This window comes from Giraffa tippelskirchi, chromosome 6 (genome assembly GCF_054371585.1).
Source record: "Giraffa tippelskirchi isolate mGirTip1 chromosome 6, T2T-mGirTip1v1.2.pri, whole genome shotgun sequence".
NCBI classification, from domain to species: domain Eukaryota; kingdom Metazoa; phylum Chordata; class Mammalia; order Artiodactyla; family Giraffidae; genus Giraffa; species Giraffa tippelskirchi.
In genome coordinates, this window is record NC_137280.1 from 141163283 (window position 1) to 141181607 (window position 18325).

Here is an 18325-nt window from a genome sequence, read left to right on the forward strand (position 1 = left end):
CAGTGGTGAGAGGACTTCTAACTGGAGGAAATAATTCTGTAAAATCAGTGGTAAATTTTTAAGAGTAGCATATGCTCATTGTAGCACATTCAACTGTACAGTGTATTTGTGGTAAAAAAGTGAATACCCCACCTACTTCTCTAAGCCCATCTGTTCTCACAACTGATGGTAATCCTTCTAGAATGTTTTACACTTTCACACAACCCCCACACACAGAGTTTTGTGTGTCTGTCTGTGGGATTGTGTTATTGATGTCTTTTAATAGGATTCTAGGGAATGCCCTTTTCCGCATCTTGCTCTATTCACTTAACAGTTTAATCCGCATATCTAGACTACTAGGATTCAAATCACAGCTTTCCACTCACTGATTGCCTCTCTGAACCTCAGATTCTTCTTCAATAAAATGGGGATAATAATGACATTTACTGCATGGGGTTTATGTGAAGAGTAACCAACTTAGCAAATGCACAGAACAGGGCCTGGTGTATTATACACACAGTGAGTGTTCACTAGTGGTAGTAATAGTTCAGTAGTAACAATAATACTGGTAGTTGTATCATCTAAGTCTTTTCAAAGGCTCCCTAGCATTTAGGTAGGTTGCTGTTGTTTAGTCACTCAGTCATATCTGACTCTCTGTTCAGTTCAATTCAGTCACTCAGTCGTGTCTGACTCTGCAACCCCGTGGACTGCAGCATCCCAGCCTTCCCTGTCCATCACCAACTCCCGGAGTTTGCTCAAATTCATGTGCATTGAGCCGGTGATACCAACCATCTCATCCTCTGTCGTCCCCTTCTCCTCCTGCCTTCAATCTTTCCCAGCATCAGGGTCTTTTCCAAGGAGTCAGTTTTTCTCATCATGTGGCCAAAGTATTGGAGCTCAGCTTCAGCATCAGTCCTTCCAATGAATATTCAGGATTGATTTCTTTGAGGATTGACTGATTTGATCTCCTTGCAGTCCAAGGGACTCGCAAGAGTCTTCTCCAATACCGCAGACCACCTTACCTGACTCTTTGTAGATCTACCTGTATCACATAGGTAGATTTAAAATTTTTTAAACTATCCCTCTATCTATGGCTCCTAGATTTTACTTACTCAAAGACTTCCCTGCAGTTGAACTAAGGTTTATAAACTATCTTGCCTGCTCTGGGCAAGACATCAGTTCTGGTGAACAAATTACAGATGCAGCCAGCTTTCAGAGTTTGGGAATCTTGGGTGAGAGGTGGAAAATGGGGTCTGAGATGTGACAGGAAGGTTCATGTACTCTCCTGTTCCCAGCAAATTGCCATCGCTCGGGAGGGCGACCTGCTGACCAAGGAGCGACTATGCTGTGGGCTGTCCATGTTTGAGGTCATCCTGACCCGCATCCGGAGCTACCTGCAGGACCCTGTCTGGCGAGGCCCGCCACCCACCAACGGCGTCATGCATGTGGACGAGTGCGTGGAGTTCCACCGGCTCTGGAGTGCCATGCAATTCGTCTACTGCATCCCTGTGGGGACCAACGAGTTCACAGCTGAGTGAGTAGCCCCGGGAAGGTGGGGTCACCCCCCAACCTGTTCATCCTCCTAAGAGCCATCGTACAGCCAGAGCTCAGTGGGAAAGGAGGGCAGGGGTGGGATGGTCTAACAGCAGTTTACTGAGCACTTGCTTTATGTTGGTCAGAGTGCTAGGTGCTGAACATAATCCAGTTGCCAGCGAAAGTAGAGACAGTTCCTGGTGTATGGGATTCACAGAGCCTAGAGGAGATGAGAGTATAAACATAAGGTGGATTGAATGAAGCCACCTGGCAGCAAGGACAGGAAGGACAACAGATTCCCAAGAAGAGAGACAAGAGGATTCAGTTCAGTTTGACTTTGCAACCCCATGGACTGCAGCACGCCAGGCTTCCTGGTCCTTCATCAACTCCAGGAGGCTGCTCAAACTCATATCCATCGAGTCAGTGATGCCATCCAACCATCTCATCTTCTGTCATCCCCTTCTCCTCCTGCCTTCAATCTTTCCCAGCATCAGGGTCTTTTCCAATGAGTCAGTTCTTTGCATCAGGTGGACAAAGTATTGGACAAGAAGATAATTGGAATTTAATTTACAGAGTACAGCTGAGCTGGAACATTGCTTAGGATGCAGCTCTTAGAGGGGAAGAGGAAACCTCCCAGGAAAAGCTCCAGGGGGTTGGAGGCAGAGATGGAGTGTGTGCACATCAAGGCCTTGGACCTCTAAGGTTCTGTCTTCCCAAAACTGGAAGGTGGGCCGACGGAAGGGGCAGGAGGGAGCCCAGGTGAGGGCCTGGCATCATGACCTCACTGCACACTGCCATCTCCCCCACAGAACCCCAGGACTCATAGAACAGAGAAAGGCTCCACTGGCAGCAGCTGGGCCCCACCTTGCTCATGAGGCCTCTGCTCCTGAAAAGCAGGGGGAGGGGAGCCTTTGAGAGGGACCCAGTCCTGTCCTCAGAAAAGACAAGAAGCAGAGCCCCATTCTCCTGTCACTTGCCCAGCTACACAGCAAGAGCAGAGTGTGAAGGGAGCAGACCAGGCTTGCCCCCCAGAGCCAGGAGCTTGGGAGGAAAGACGTATGGGGGCCACAAAGGTCCCCCTGGGGGAGTGGGGTGGAAAGGGTGTTTTCCAGAGAGGCTGCACTTTGAGCGACAGCAGTGGGGAAGCTGGGAACCTTTCCAGTGAGATTCGGCTGCTGATAAAGGACGAGAGATTCAGCTGAGAGATGCCCCATGGCCTCCCAAATCGCCTGCATTGCTGTTGAGAGTTGAGGGTGTGCAGGCTTAGCTTTCCCAGACCCGAGAGGACTGGCAGCCCCCCACACCAGCAGCATCTGCTCATGGCCCCACCATGCCCCACCCCAACCCCTGTCCTCTCAGCCTACACTGGCCAGTTGGTCTGGTTCAAAACAGCCCTTTACCTCATAAGTTTCCTCTGGTTCTTATCCAGACCTGAGATAGCATCTCATCAGAATTCTGATTGATTGAATAAATCTCAAAGGCTGGTTGGATTTTTTTTTTCTTGCGAATTTGTCTTCTTCAAAGCTGATTTTTCTTACATCAGTGGGGTGACAGACTGACACCTCTTTGTGGTTAGAAGGGCTTATATTGTAACCTCAGTCCTGGGAACAAGTGAATCCATACTTGCAACGTCCCTTGTACCAATTTTACAGATTAAGAGAATTGGCCCAGAGATGGTCCAAGATGAGGGCTCCTCCCCCCACCCTCCCCACCTCTCACTCCAGCTGCTTCCTCTCCCGTTCCCAGGCAGTGTTTCGGAGATGGCTTGAACTGGGCTGGCTGCTCCATCATCGTCCTGCTAGGCCAGCAGCGTCGCTTCGACCTGTTTGACTTCTGTTACCATCTGCTCAAAGTACAGAGGCAGGATGGGAAAGATGAAATCATTAAGAATGTGGTAAGCAGCTCGTGGCTGGGGCCTGGGAGAGGGGGCCAGGCCTGACAAGCAGGCTTTCATCTGCCAAGGAGGGTGAGCTCCTTGTGGAGGCCAACTCCCCACACCGCAGGTAGGTACGGAGACACTCAGCAGCTGGCGACCTTCTCGTAGGAAACCATGAGTCACTGGCTTGTAAGCCGCCGGGATGATTCAGGTCACCCTGCAGGGCAGGGCCAGCCTCATAGCTGAAACACACCTTCCCTGTGCTAGTCAGAGTCTGCTCATGCTGCTTCGTCATCTGCACAGACACTGTTGTGCAGGCATGGGGATGGGATGAGCGCTGTGGTGGGGTAAGCAGGGCTGCCGTGGGAGCATCAGGAAGGGCCAGCTAAACCAGGCTGAGGGGCTGGGGAGGGGCCTCAGAAGGCTCCCCATAGAGGCGATGCTTGGGCAAAGTCCTGAAGGACCAACTGCAAAGAGACAGGCAGAAAACAGGGTGCAGAATGTGGGAGATGTTCTAGACAAAGGGACCGGCTAGAATAAAGGCACAGAGACATGAAGATGGATGACTGGAACAAAGGGTGGGTCTCCAGGACCAGCCTAGAGGGGAAAAAGGCAGGCACCACTTCATAAAGGTGACAGTTTTCATTGAAGTAGAATATATGTAACATAAAATTTTTCTATTTTAACTATTTTTAAGTATTCAGTTCAGTAGAGTTTAATCATTTTGAACTATTTACTGCATTAAATACACTCACCTTGTGCAAACATTCCCCAATTTTTTTTTCTTGCTGTTATTTAATTGCAGGAGTTCTTTCTGGATATTAATCCCTGGTCAGATACATGATTTGAAAGTGTTTTCTTTCATTCTTTGAGTCGCCTTTTCACTCTGTTGATAGTGTCCTTTGATGCAAATGCATTTTTAATTTTGATGGATTGCAACTTATTATTTATTACACTCCATCTCCAGAACTTTTTGTCTTCCCCAAATGAAACTCTGTGCTTGGTTAACACTAACTCGTCATTCTCCCTCCCTCCAGCCTCTGGTAACCCTTCACTTTCTCTCTCTATGAATTTGACTGCTCTAGGTACTTTGTATAAGTGGAATTCTTGAATTCAGCATAATGTATGCAAGGTGTACTGTGTTGTATTAATAGCGTGTGTCAGAATCATCTTCCTTTAAAGGCTAAATAGTATTCCATTGTATGCGTACATGACATTTTGTTTATCCATTGGTCAGTTGATGGACACTTGAGTTGCTCTCATGTTTTGGCTGTTGTGAATAATGCTGCTGTGTCATGAGTGTACAGATAACTGTTCCAGACCCTGCTTTCATTGCTATGTTGTATATACCTAACATTGGAATTGCTGGATCATGTGGTAATTCTGTCATTAATTTTTGAGGACCACCATACTGTTTTCCACAGGGAAAACACCATTTTACTTTCCACCAGCAATGCATAAGAGTCGTAGTTTCTTTATAGCCTCTCAGTACTTGTTATTTGCTGTATATTTTTGGAACTAACCATGTTAATGTGTATGAAGTGGAATCTCATTGTGGTTTTTATTCACGTTTCCTTAATGATTAGTGATATTAGCATCTTTTTGTGTGCTTATTGGCTATTTGTTTATCCTTCTTTGGAGAAATGTCTGCTCAAGTATTTTACTCACTTTTTAATTGGGCTGGTTGGTTTTGTTTGTTTGTTTGCTGTTATTTAATTGCACGAGTCCTTTCTGTATTCTGGATATTAATCCCTAATCAGATACAAGATTTGAAAATGTTTTCTTTCATTCTTTGAGTCACCTTTTCACTCTGTTGATAGTATCCTTTGATGCAAATACTTTTTTAATTTTGATGAATTCCAATTTATTATTTATTACCTGTGCTTTGGTGCCATATTCCAAGAAGTTGTTGCCAGACTTAGTGTTATAAAGCTTTTCGTCTATGTTTTCTTCTAAAGGTTTTATAGTTTTTGATCTTATGTTTAGGTCTTTAATCCATTTTGAGCTTATGTTTTGTGTATGGTGTAAAGTGAGAATCCAACTTCTTTCTTTTGTGTGCCAGTCTTCCCAGCACCATTTGTTGGAAAGACCATTCTTTCTCCATTGAATGTTTCGGGCACCCTTGTCAAAAATCATTTGACTGTATATGAAACGCTTTATTTCTGGGCTGTCTAATCCATCGGTCCATATGTCAGTCTTCATGTTAGCACCACACTATTTTAATTACTGCAGCTTTGTGGTAAGTTTTGAGATTCATTTAAAGGGTTTTATGGTCAAGTTCACATTTCATTGTCAAGCTCTGGGCTCCCATCGGAGGCCTTTAAGCAAGAGAGCGGCATTACTATTGAAGCATCAGGACTCTGGAACCCACCCTCAACTATATTCTTCCCTTGCTCTTGATCTCTCTATCCCCTCCTCCCACTCCTAACCCACCTGCCCCTGCCCTTCTGCAGCCCCTGAAGAAGATGGCAGACAGGATCAGGAAATACCAGATCTTGAACAATGAGGTTTTTGCCATCCTGAACAAGTACATGAAGTCTGTGGAGACAGACAGCTCCACCGTGGAGCACGTGCGCTGCTTCCAGCCGCCCATCCACCAGTCCCTGGCCACCACCTGCTAGGCGGAAGGTCCTGCAAACCCTCGAACTGGAGGAGAAGAAGCAGGAGAGAGAAAGCCACAGCCAGACTGCAACAGGGTCCAACTGAACAATGTGTGAGATGGACCTGGAAGCAAACAAGAACCTCCCTAAACACATCCGCACCTCCTGAGGGCTGGGCCTCTGCATGCTCTCCCATGACATCTCCATGGTGGTTTTTCCATAGTGTAAATGAAAAAAAAAAAAAGAAGAAAAGAAACAAAGCAGTACTTGCTTTTTTCTTTTTTTCCCCTCAGCTGTGTTAAGAGCCCTACTTTCGCCCTTTCTCCATCTCATGGTCCCCATATCCATGGTTGCTACCCAAAACCTCCTCCCCTGATTGTGACCTCCTGCCCAGTGCCCACATGCAACCCCAGGACTGAAGTCTTAGAGATGGAGAAAAGAGTATGGCCATGCCCCAAGATGTCAGCCTGGCTTGACAGGCATCCTTCCACTTCCTAGCATCTTCACCTCCTCTGGCTCCCTCCTCCCACTTCCCATGGTGTCGTCTTCTGCTCCGGATGCCAGGGATTCAACCACCAAGTGTACTCCTGGACCAGGCACTGAGAGCCATGGTGAATGGGAGACGAGGTTCCTGGTATCAGCACCACGGTAGATAGTGTTGAGATGTTGCCTTTGGCCTTCCATGGACTCTTAAAACCACATCCTGACTCCCCTCTCAGGGCACTCCTAGGGAGAACGCAAAAATGCATTCACAGCTGGAATGGATGAGTGGAATTGGGGTAGGAAGATGTTCAGGCCTGCTGTGTAGAAGCAGTATTTATGAACACAGCCAGGAATTCCATAGTCCAAAACAGAAAGCTGTTAGAACACTTCATCAGCTTGATGGTGAGAGGGTCCTTTATTCATTGAACAAATACTTAGCACCAAGTCACACAGAGAGTGAACACTGGACTACTGGCCAGACATGCACTGCCCACAGCATTAGCCAGCAACCAAATTAGGGGCCACTTCTTGGTACAGAATCTCTCATCAAGAAAAACCCTCACAAGAAAGAAAATATTAAAGGATTATTTTAACAGAATCCAGAAACACCTTGGGGTCAAGGAGGTAAGGAGTGTAAATAATACTTGTCAATGAGCTTTTAATACCAACCCACCCAGGGATCAAACCCACCTCTCTTGCATCTCCTGCATTGGCAGGCAGATTCTTTACCACTAGCACCACCTGGGAAGCCCCTTTTAATACTAAAATACACCCAAAGAGGAACCCTGTTCTAATGAATCAGGACTTTTATTGTCATAGAAGCTGAAAGATTCTGGAGACATTTGACCTTTGGCTTCTGTTCTTTGATGTTCCTTAACTTAGATTTTGAGATATGGGTCATATCTCACAGGGACATTGCTGTTGTTCAGTTGCTCAGTTGTGTCCGACTATTTGTGACCCCATGGACTGCAGCACGCTGGGCTTCCCTGTTCTTCATCATCTCCCAGAGTTTCCCCAAACTCAATGTTCATTGAGTCAACGATGCTATCCAACTATGCCTACTTCCATTTCCCAGAATGAATCAAAATTCCTTGCAGAATCTCTTACTGAGCATGGGAAGCTGTTTAGAAGGACAGAAGCCTTTGGGAAATGAATGTCTCCTTACAGAGCACCTTATCATCAAAGGGAATCGGTGAGCCTGAGCTTATTAAGAACATATAAAATGAGACAATTTGGTATTTCTTCCCTGGCCCAGGAAGGAAAAGAGAGAAAATAAACCAATAATGATCGCCTCACTCAGGGCAGATGAATGGAAGTTGTTTCCATTAACCAGATGGCCCATTTCATCCCCAGGCAAGAGCAAAGAAGTGTCCATAGCAAGACGTTTGTGTTATCCACTCATGCTCACCAGGGAGGACAGAGGTGGGGCTCGCCAAGTGTGGTCCAAAGGCCACTTCCATCAGGACTTCTGAGATGAGCACGTTTGATGCAGATTCCTGGGCCTACCTCAAACCCACCAATCCTGCATCTCTGGGAGCAGAATTGAGAAATCTGCACTTGCCACAAGCTGGATTGTTCTGTTACACATCAGAGTCTGAGGACCACTGCTGTAGAGGCCCCCTGCACTGCTAACCTTGGGCTTTGAGCTCCCTCTGAGCCATGAAAGAAAATAATTGTAGAGAAGGAAAGTGAGGCAGGGTACAAGCTGTCAGATCCTCCTGTTTGGAGCTGCCACTTCCTATTCGCATAGGAATAGTATTTCTCTCTCTCTCTCCCTTTTGTTTTCTTCTTGAAGATCATACATGTGTCCCAAAGGCAAAAGTGAGGGGTTACACCACATGGGAGAACTACATGGTAAAACTCACCTTCAAGACCTGCATAAAATTTCTAAGCTCCATAGTCTTCTGAGTCTTCAGTCCTGTCTGGGTGCAGTAGCTGGCTCGCTTCTCAGCTACTTGACTGTCTATTTAAAGTCCTGGAGATCATTCTAAATCCTTGACCATTGCTTTGTGGAGATTTGGATCACCCATTTGATGAGATTGCTGTTTCAACAACCTGCCCCTCCCATCTTATCAGAGCCCTGACTTTGACCCTCTGGGTAGAATCCCATTGTCCTCAAGAGATTTTCTCTCAGCAAATTGAGGTCTTCACCTTTAGGAGAGATGTTTCATTCCCCTGGCTCACCAGCAGCATTGATTTACAAATACAGAACGGGTTTAATATTCTTTCCTTCCTGGTGTTACTGCCCCTGTTTTGATTTTTTGTGTATCTAAGAACCAAGAAAAATAAAATCTTAGGTTTTAAAAGGTTTAAAAAAATTCTGTTTCAGAAACTGTCAAATGTACCATATTTGTATTAAGAGTTGTCGGGGATTTTTGTACAATGAATTTACATTTATTTATGGTGACTTATATTTACGCTTGTGATCAAATAATGATGTTAAATTCTTAAATCATATTTGCTATGCAGCTGAAGATGATATTTTGCTTTGTATTTTGGGGTACTTGTGTTGAGTTGATAAACATTTCCATCTCCATTAAAACTGCTTCCAAACTCGTGAAATGAGTGTCATGTCTTGATTCTGATTCATATTCTAGTCCTAGTTAATCTTTGGAAGACCACGGGAAAACTGATAACTAAGGACACAACCTGAAAGAGAATGGAGGAACATAAAGAATATAAAGATGCTGCACCCTAAACTAATGGCTTGTTTTGCTTTCTTACTGGGGGAATCATATCTTTATAAATTGACTTTCTCTGTGCTTGATATTGGAGATGGTTCCTGAGCCTAGGGCTTTCATAGTCTGACAATATAATTCTACAGCCTAGATTCCTAGTGCTGTTTTTTGTTTGTTTGTTGTTTTTGTTTGTTTGGGGTTTTGGGGGGTTTTATTTTTTTAATTGGAGTGTGGTTGATTTACAATGTTGTGTTAGTTTCAGGTATACAGCAAAGTGATTCAGTTATATATATATCTACTTTTTTTCAGAATCTTTTCCATTATACATTATTTTAAGATATTGAATATAATTCCCTGTGCTATATAGTAGGTCTTTTTTATTTTTAAGTTTTATATATGTATATATTAGTAGTAGGGTGTATCTGTTAATCCCAAACTCCTAATTTATCCCTCCCTACCTTTCCTCTTTGATAACCATAAGTTTGCTTTCTGTGTCTGTAAATCTATTTCTGTTTTGTAAATAAGTTCATTTGTATCATTATTTAGATTTCACTTATAAGTGATATCATATGATAATTTGTCTTTGTCTGACTTCATTTAGTATGATAATAACTTGGTCCATCCTTGTTGCTGCAAATTGCATTATTTTGTTCTTTTAATGGTTGAGTAATATTCCATTGTGGAGTATTATATATATACACACACACACACCTTTCATTTGTTAATGGACATTTACATTGCTTGCATGAATGGGTATTATAAGTACTGCTGTTGTGAACCTTGGGGTGCCTGTACCTTTTCGAATTAGGATTTTTGTCTTTTCTGGATATATGCCCAGGTGTGGATTGGTGGATCATATGGTAAGCATATTTTTAGTTTAAGTAAACTGCATATTGTTTTTCATAGTGGCTGTGCCAATTTATGTTCCTACCAAAAGTGTAAGAGGGTTCCTTTCTCTTCACATCCTTGCTGACATGTTGTTTGTGTTCTTTTTGTTGATAACCATCCTGGCAAGTGCGAGGTGATACCCCATTGTAGGTTTGATTTGCATTTCCCTGATTATTGTCAATATTGAGCATCCTCATGTGCTTGTTGGCCATCTGCGTGTCCTCTGAGAAAATGTCTGTATCTTCTGCCCATTTTTTCAATCAGGTCATTTGTTTTGTTGACATAGAATCATAAGAACTGTCTATATACATTGAAGGTTAACCCCTTGTTTGTTATATCATTTGCAAATATCTTCTCCCATGCAGCAGGTTGTCTTTTCATTTTGTCAATAGTTTTCTTTGCTGTGCAAAAAGCTTTTAAATTTAACTAGGTTTCATTTGTTTACTTTTGCTTTAGGTAAGGAATCCAAAAAAAATATATTGCTGTGATTTATGTCAAAGAGTGTGCTGCCCATGTTTTCATCTAGCAGTTTTATCAATCTTACATTTAGGGCTTTAGTCCATTTTGAGTTTATGTTTGTATATGTTGTTAGAGAATGTTCTAAGTTTACTGTTTTACCTGTGGCTGTCCAGTTTTTCCAGCACTACTTACTGAAGAAATTGTCTTTTTCTCCATTATATATTCTTGCCTCCTTTATTGTAGAAGAATTTACCATGAGTACATGGGTTTGTGTCTGGGCTTTCTATCCTATCTCATATATATCATTTATCAGTACATCCCTAGTTCTGAGAGGAAGCGTGAAACTAATATATAATAAGGCCTGATGTGTGTGGGCATCATACTAAATTCCATTCATCCATTTCTTTGAATCAACCACAGTCACTGTGCTAATTCCACCTTTGACAGAGAGACTATGCAGTGTGTTTATTTTCACATGGTTACTAAGTGACAGCTAGAATTTGAACTCTGTTCTAAAGGCTCGGCTTTTGCTGTTACACTATGCTAAATCAATCTTTCAGGCTGGACCTCAAATCGGACTTAGGAGTTTGATTACTGGACTTTGGGGGGCTTTGGATAAGTATGATGGAGCAAAACCAGCTATAAGCAGGCGCCCAGCATAGTGGCAGGGAAGTTCTCAGGCTGAAGGCACCTGGGGACTTCTTGCACTCATCAGAAAGGTTGGCACTAGAAGATCACTGGAAGGATGTGTTTAAGACCAGCACTAGTGCTGGGAGCATCACAGCTCCCAGATTTACACAGTGTTACACAGCACCAGATTTCCTAAAGACTGGCCACTGAGATGAATCCTAGGGAATTCATTAGTGACCCCCCCCTTCATTGCTGCAGTCTGGGCTACCCTTGAATTTTTCGGGGCCTCAGTTTCCTTATCTTCAAGGTTGACAAAATAACCTGAGATTCTTTCCAGCTCTGCTATCCCCATACTAGGTCATTTCCTACTGGTATACTTTGAGGGGCCTGACTACTTCACAGACTCAAAATCTTTCTCAGCCATGTGATATTACCTCCAAGGGTTCTCATCATTAGGGCTGGTATATTTGATCTAGCGTCATTGGAGCACTATTAGTCTGGAGAGATGTGCAGTAAAAAGAAGATTCCATGGTCAAATTGGGGAATGTATCATGCTCTCTCCCCTCTTGAAGATGGGCAGTGATCAGAGGAGACCAGCAGAACATAATTAGCCTGGATTAGCACCACGTCTCCCAGATGGCTGTGACCTTAGACACTCCTTTCTCTGCAACACTAGTGATTCTCTCATGGAACATTCTTTTAAAACCACTGGGCTCAGGATGTGGAAAACCATGTTAAGATAGTTTTCTAAATTCCCACTAAAGAAGGGCCACTTATACATGGGCAATCATGACACTTGGGCATGGGATCCAAGTGGGAAGGGAAGCAGGGACTTGACAAAGTATTGAAGGAATTCAGGTGGAAAAGGGAAGCATTTTCATGATGGAAGAACATAGGGTGGTGGTTGTTGTTCAGTCCCTTAGCTGTATCCGACTCTGCAACCCCATGGACTGCAGCACGCCAGTCTTCCCTGTCCTTCACTGTCTCCTGGAACTTGCTCAAACTCATGTCCATTGAGCCAGTGATGCCATCCAACCATCTCATCCTCTGTCATCCCCTTCGCCTCCTGCCTTCAATCTTTCCCAGCATCAGGATCTTTTCTAATGAGTCATCTCTTTGCATTGGGTGGCCAAGGTATTGGAGCTTCAGCTTCAGTATCGGTCCTTCCAATGAATATTCAGGAGCGATTTCCTTTAGGGTTGACTAGTTGGATCTCCTTGCAGTCCAAGGGACTCTCAGAGTCTTCTCCAATACCACAGTTCAAAAGCATCAATTCTTTGGTGCTCAGCCTTCTTCCGAAAGGCAAGGGAGAAAAGGAAAGATCTACCCATCTGAATGCAGAGTTCCAAAGAATAGCAAGGAATGATAAGAAAGGCTTCCTAAGTGAACAATGCAAAGAAATAGAGGAAAACAATGGCGTGGATGAGACTAGAGACCTCTTCAAGAAAATTAGATATACCAAGGGAATATTTTATGCAAAGATAGGCACAATAAAGGACAGAATATAGCATAGCTGAGTGTATTCACTTGCTATGTGAATACAGATTTACACAGGATTGCCATGACAAAATACCACACCCCAAGTGGCTGAAACAACAGAAAAATGTATTTTCTTACAATTCTAGAGGCTAGAAGCCCAAGATCAAGGTGTCAGCAGGGTTGGTTTCTTCTAATATCTCTCTCCTTGATTTACAGATGCCTATCTTCTCCCTGTGTCTTCACGTGGTCTTTTCTCTGTGTCTCTGTCATAGTCTCCTAAGGACACCAGTCACATTGGATCAGGGCCAATTGGTTGTGACTGCATTTTACCTTAATTACCTCAATAGAAGCTCTGTCTCCTCTAGAATCCCATTCTGAAGTACTGGGGGCTAGGGCTTCAACACAGCAATTGAGTGAAATTCATATCAGTTGAGGAACTCAGCCCATAACACTGAAGAAGAGAAGAATAAATCTGGGAAAGGTGCTGATTCTGGGGCCCTGGACTGTTTGAGGCTGGCATGCACTGCTTTGAGGAATACTTCTTAAACACTCACTATTTTCAAGCCTTCAAACAGAGGTATGTATGTAAGAGAAAAGACGGCTAGCCTATGATAATGGCATTTTTAGCTGAAAACCCCTGAGTATTTTTTGTGCCATGGACAACACATAGTTTGAATTTATTACTAGGAAACATGGTTACAAGTGTGCCTTTAATGTTTAAAGATTATGTACAATATTTTACAGAGCTGTTAAAAAATAGAACATTTGGTGAAACATACCAGATTTCTTATTTCACACACTCAATGGAATTGCTGGCAAAGTTCTGTTAAAGTAATTAGACTTCCTTTAGATAAGGTAAAAGAAACACTGGAAGAGTTTAGTCAAATCACAGAAGATCCTAATAGAGTGAGCTATCTTGGGGGAAGTAAAATTAACTTTGAATTTGTAGTCATTTACACTCACTATGAACTATTGCTTGCTATTATTATTACAAAAAGTCAAAAGTATCTAAATTCATCTAAGAGGATCAAAGCATATCTTTATAAATTTTAGAGAAATGGCCTTCCAATGGAATATAAAGACATGCAAACAATGAACTAAGTATTTTGCATGACTAAGAAGACTCACATGTGAATAATCCCAAATTGACTTGTTTACAAACTATTTTTCGGCCGTTATAGGTCAAAGTATAGTCTCTTTCTTTAGCTTTAAAAAAAAATATTTATGAATTAGTATTTATATTTATTTTTATGTGTTAGAATCACAAAAAAATAAACTTGATGTGAAGCATATCTTCATTATTTTCTGTACCTGTTGTCTCTTTCAGTGTCATTTACTATTTTAAAACATTCTTCCAGTTTTATTGAGATATAATTAACATACAGCACTGTATAAGTTTAAGCTAAATAGCGTAATGATTTTATTTACATAGATCATGAAATGTTAACATCATTTGTGAAATGTTAACATCATGAAATATTCACAAATTTAGTGAACATCACATATATATATATTTATATATATATAAAATAAGATGAATAGAAAAAATTTTCTTTTTCTATTGATGAGAATTCTTAGGATTTACTCCCAGTAACGTTTGTATATAACTTACAACAGTTTTAGTTAAACTTTATGTTGTACATTTCATGCCTAGTACTTATTTATCTTGTAACAAAGTTATACCTTTTGACCAGCTTCATTCTATTCCCTCTTACTGCAAATGTGATCTCTTCTTCCATGAATGTGTTTGTTTTTGAAGTATAATTGAACTGCAACATTCTGTTTGTTCCTGGTACACAACATGTCCTTTTTGCTGTTATTTAGTTGCTAAATTGTGTCTGATTCTTTGGTGACCTCATGGACTGTAGCCTACCAGGCTCCTCTGTCTATGAGATTTCCCAGGCAAGAAAACTGGAGTGGGTTGCCATTTCCTCCTCCACAAAGTATAGTCTTAATTGAGGGAAGTCAGAACAGATTGAGTCATATATTGTGTTTAGGGAGGTTTCCTCATAATATTCCAGGATTGAAAGATTTAAAAGCACAATTCAAGAAATACTGTAGGCTCTAGATACTGCTTTATAAGACAATGAGAACTGTAATGTAAGGGATATTTATGTAATAAATTTATATAATAAAATGTGAGTGTATGATATTTTCTGTAATGACAATATTTATATGTGACCCCAAGAATAGTTGAATGTCATATATAAAATGCATGATTCTTTTCTGAGTCTAAGTATTGCTTTAAAAATCTTATTGATAACTTCAGGTATTACCTCTTATCAGAACAGTATTTCTTAATATTGAAATTAATTTTAAAGCTCTCTGATTTACAGTGACTCAAGAAAAGTTGTCTCATTTGACATTATTGACAAGAGAATACAAATTAGATAAAAAGCTTGATTATAAAGAGTAGGTTTTGTATTCTCATCACACCAAAATAATTAACTGTGTGAGGTGATGGATGTTTAAATAACTTGATTGTGATGGTCATTTCACAATGTATTTGTATATCAAAACATCATTTTGTACACCTTGAATATGTAACATTTTTATTTGCAGTTGTATCTTGATAAAGGTAGGGGTAGGGGGATCTTGTTTTGTTTTGTTTCCACCTGTGCAAATCCTTTATTAAAGCGGCAACCAAAGTACAGGATGGCTCACATGTTTTGTTTTTGGTGCTATATCAACTTAAATACTAATCACTTGTTTATGCAGTTATATTATTTTTAAAAGGTGAACATTTATAGCTCACAAATCAGCAGAGTGGCATTTCCACCCAGATACATTTTTCCATCTTATTTCCCAGTTTTAACAACAGACATTCAGAACGAGAGGGACGGCACATCAAATGTAAGTGCCAGCACCTTCTGTGAGCAGTGCTAGGGTATCTGAGAGATACACTGAAGGTTTACATTCCTCATGAAAGAAAAATAATTTATGCGGGTATATTCTTAGAGCTATTTGCTTTCGTTTTACATTCTCTATGAGCTTCAGGTTTGATGGTGGCATTCAGAACATTAGACCCCTTACAAATGACATCTCTGAAAAAGTCTTAATTAAAGGTCATTATCACTGTCATATGATATTTTCGTGTATAACAGACAGTCCTTCAGAAAGCAAATTAGTAATTCTGTTTTATTTGATTTTTCCTCCCACCACTGATTTGTTTAATCCAAATCTTGTTAATCACTGAGAAACCCTATAAGCCATTAGGAAGATGAACTTTGTTATCTACCAGAGGATTTTAAAATGAACAGGTGGTGGTTTAGTTGCTAAGTTGTGTCCGACTCTTTGCCATCCCATGGATGTAGCCCACCAGACTCCTCTGTCCATGGGATTCGCTAGGTGGGAATACTGGAATGGGTTGCCATTTCCTTCTCCAGGGGAATTCTTTTTTAATTGAGTATAGTTGATTTGGGGGCCTCCCTGGTGGCTCAGTAGTAAAGAATCTACTTGCAATGCAGGAGACAGGGGGATGTGGGTTTGATCCCTGGGTTGGGAAGATCCCCTGCAGAAGGAAATGGCAACTCACTCCAGTATTCTTGCCTGGAAAATCACACGGACAGAGGAGCCTGGTAGTCTGTAGTCTGTGGGGTCGCAAGAAGAGTCGGACAGAACTTAATGACTAAACAACAACAAACATAGTTGATTTACAGTATTATATTAGTTTCAAGTGAATACCATAGTGATTCAGTATCTTTACATTATATTCCATTAAAACTTTTTACAGGTTAACAGCTATAATTCACTGTGCTATACCATGTATCCTTATTACATACATATTTTATACCTAGTAGTTTATCTCTCTTAATTCTATACCCTATTTTGCCCTTCTTTGCTTCCCTCTTCCCACTGGGAACCACCAGTGTTTTTTTATTTTTGTTTTTCTTTTTCTGTACCTGTGAGTCTGTTTTCGTTTGGCTATATACAGTTGTTTGGACTTCCCAGGTGGCTCAAGTGGTAAAGAATCCACCTACTGTGCAGGAGATGAAGGAGAAGTGGGTTCGATCCCTGGATGGGGAAAATTCCATAGAGGAGGAAATGGCAACCCACGCCAGTATTCTTGCCTGGAGAAGCCCATGGACAGAGAAGCCTGGCACGACTGAACACACACGCATACAGTTCTTTGTTTTCGGTTTTAGATTCCACATATAAGTGATATCATACAGGATTTGTCTTTTTTCTGTCTGACTTCACTAAGCATAGTGTTCTTTAGGTACATCCATGTTGCTGCAAATGGCAGGGTTTCGTTCTTTTTATGGCTGAGTAATATTCCATTGTGTGTGTGTGTGTGTGTGTGTGTATACACCATGCCTGTTTTATCCGTCTGTTAATGGACACATGGGCTACTTGCATATCTTGGCTATTTTAAATAGTGCTGCTGTGAACATTGGGGCGCATGTATCTTTTAAAATTAGTGTTTTCATTTTCTTCTAGATATATACTCAGAAGTGGAACTGCTGGTAGTTCTATTTTCCACTTTTTTGAGGAACCTGCGTACTGTTTTCTGTGGTGGCCGTACCTGTTTACATTTCCACCTACAGTGTACAGTGTTCTCTTTTCTCCACATTCCCACCAATACTTGTTATTTGTAGACTTTTTAATGATAGCCATTCTGACAGGTGTAAAGTGATATCTCTGTGGTTTTGGTTTTCATTTCTTTAATAATTATTGATATTGAGCACCTTTTCATGTACCTATTAGTCATCTATATGTCTTATTTGGAGAAATGTCTATTTAAGTCTTCTGTTCATTTTTTGACTGAGTTGTTTATATTGAGTTTGAGCTATTTATGTATTTTGGATATTAACCCCTACTGGTTGTACTGTTTGCAAATATTTTCTTCCATTCCATAGGTTGTCTTTTTGTTATGTCAATGGTTTCCTTTGCTGTACAAAAGCATTTAAGTTCAATTAGGCCCCATCTGTTTATTTAGCCTTCATTTCCTTTGCTTTTGGAGATGGATCCAAAAAAAAAAATATTGCTTCGATTTATGTCAAAGAGTGTTCTGCCTGTGTTCTCTTCTAGGAGTTTTATGGTTTCAGGTCTTATATTTAGCTCTTTAACCCATTTTAAGTTTATTTTTCTCACACCACAAACTGGTGTGAGAAAATGTTCTAATCTCATACTTTTGCATATAGCTGCCCAGTTTTTCCAGCACCACTTATTGAAGTGGTGACATTGTGTATTCTTACCTCCTTTGCTTAGATTAATTGATTATAGGTGCATTAGTGTGGGAATCTTGACTATAAAAACATAACAATGTTAAAATGAAGGCAAGAAAAATAAATCTTATAGAATAAATACATATTAATTTAAGAATTTCATGTCTTTATTTTCGCCAAGGAAACATCACTGTCCAACAACAAAATGCCCAGAAATATGCAGTGATAATTAAATTCAGTCATCTTTGGTATTTTTACCAACTTGTAGTCATATAAAACCCATGACTTTATATATACCTTATTTTGTGTTATAAAAGTTTGTGTTATCTTCAGGATGACAGAGCATATTTTATAACAGTTTAAGAATTCTTACTTATTTAAAGACATCTGGTATGTGGTACTTTTGCCCCTGACCCTCCAGGTCAGATTCTGCCTTCAGTTCCCGTACAGTGAATAAGCCAGAGGTGGGAAAGGGACAAAGACCTACTTCCCTCTGGGTGAGGAGGAGAGCCAGTCTCCACCTTCCCATCTGGTTTGATTTACTCTGATTTT

The 18325-nt window shown here is 41.2% G+C and overlaps 1 protein-coding gene across 9 annotated transcripts in view; it reads left to right on the top strand.

Annotated features, from left to right (window-relative positions):
* The window catches only part of CYFIP2 (cytoplasmic FMR1 interacting protein 2), a 129534-nt gene extending 120501 nt beyond the window's left edge, over positions 1-9033 (top strand). For all 9 annotated transcript variants that reach the window (XM_081500465.1, XM_081500461.1, XM_081500463.1 and 6 more), the window contains 3 exons: positions 1275-1513; positions 3259-3406; positions 5842-9033. In XM_081500465.1, coding sequence (XP_081356591.1) covers positions 1275-1513; positions 3259-3406; positions 5842-6009 — 555 coding nt within the window. In that variant the 3' untranslated portion in view covers positions 6010-9033. The remainder of the gene's footprint in view (positions 1-1274; positions 1514-3258; positions 3407-5841) is intronic.
* Positions 9034-18325: the final 9292 nt, after the last annotated feature.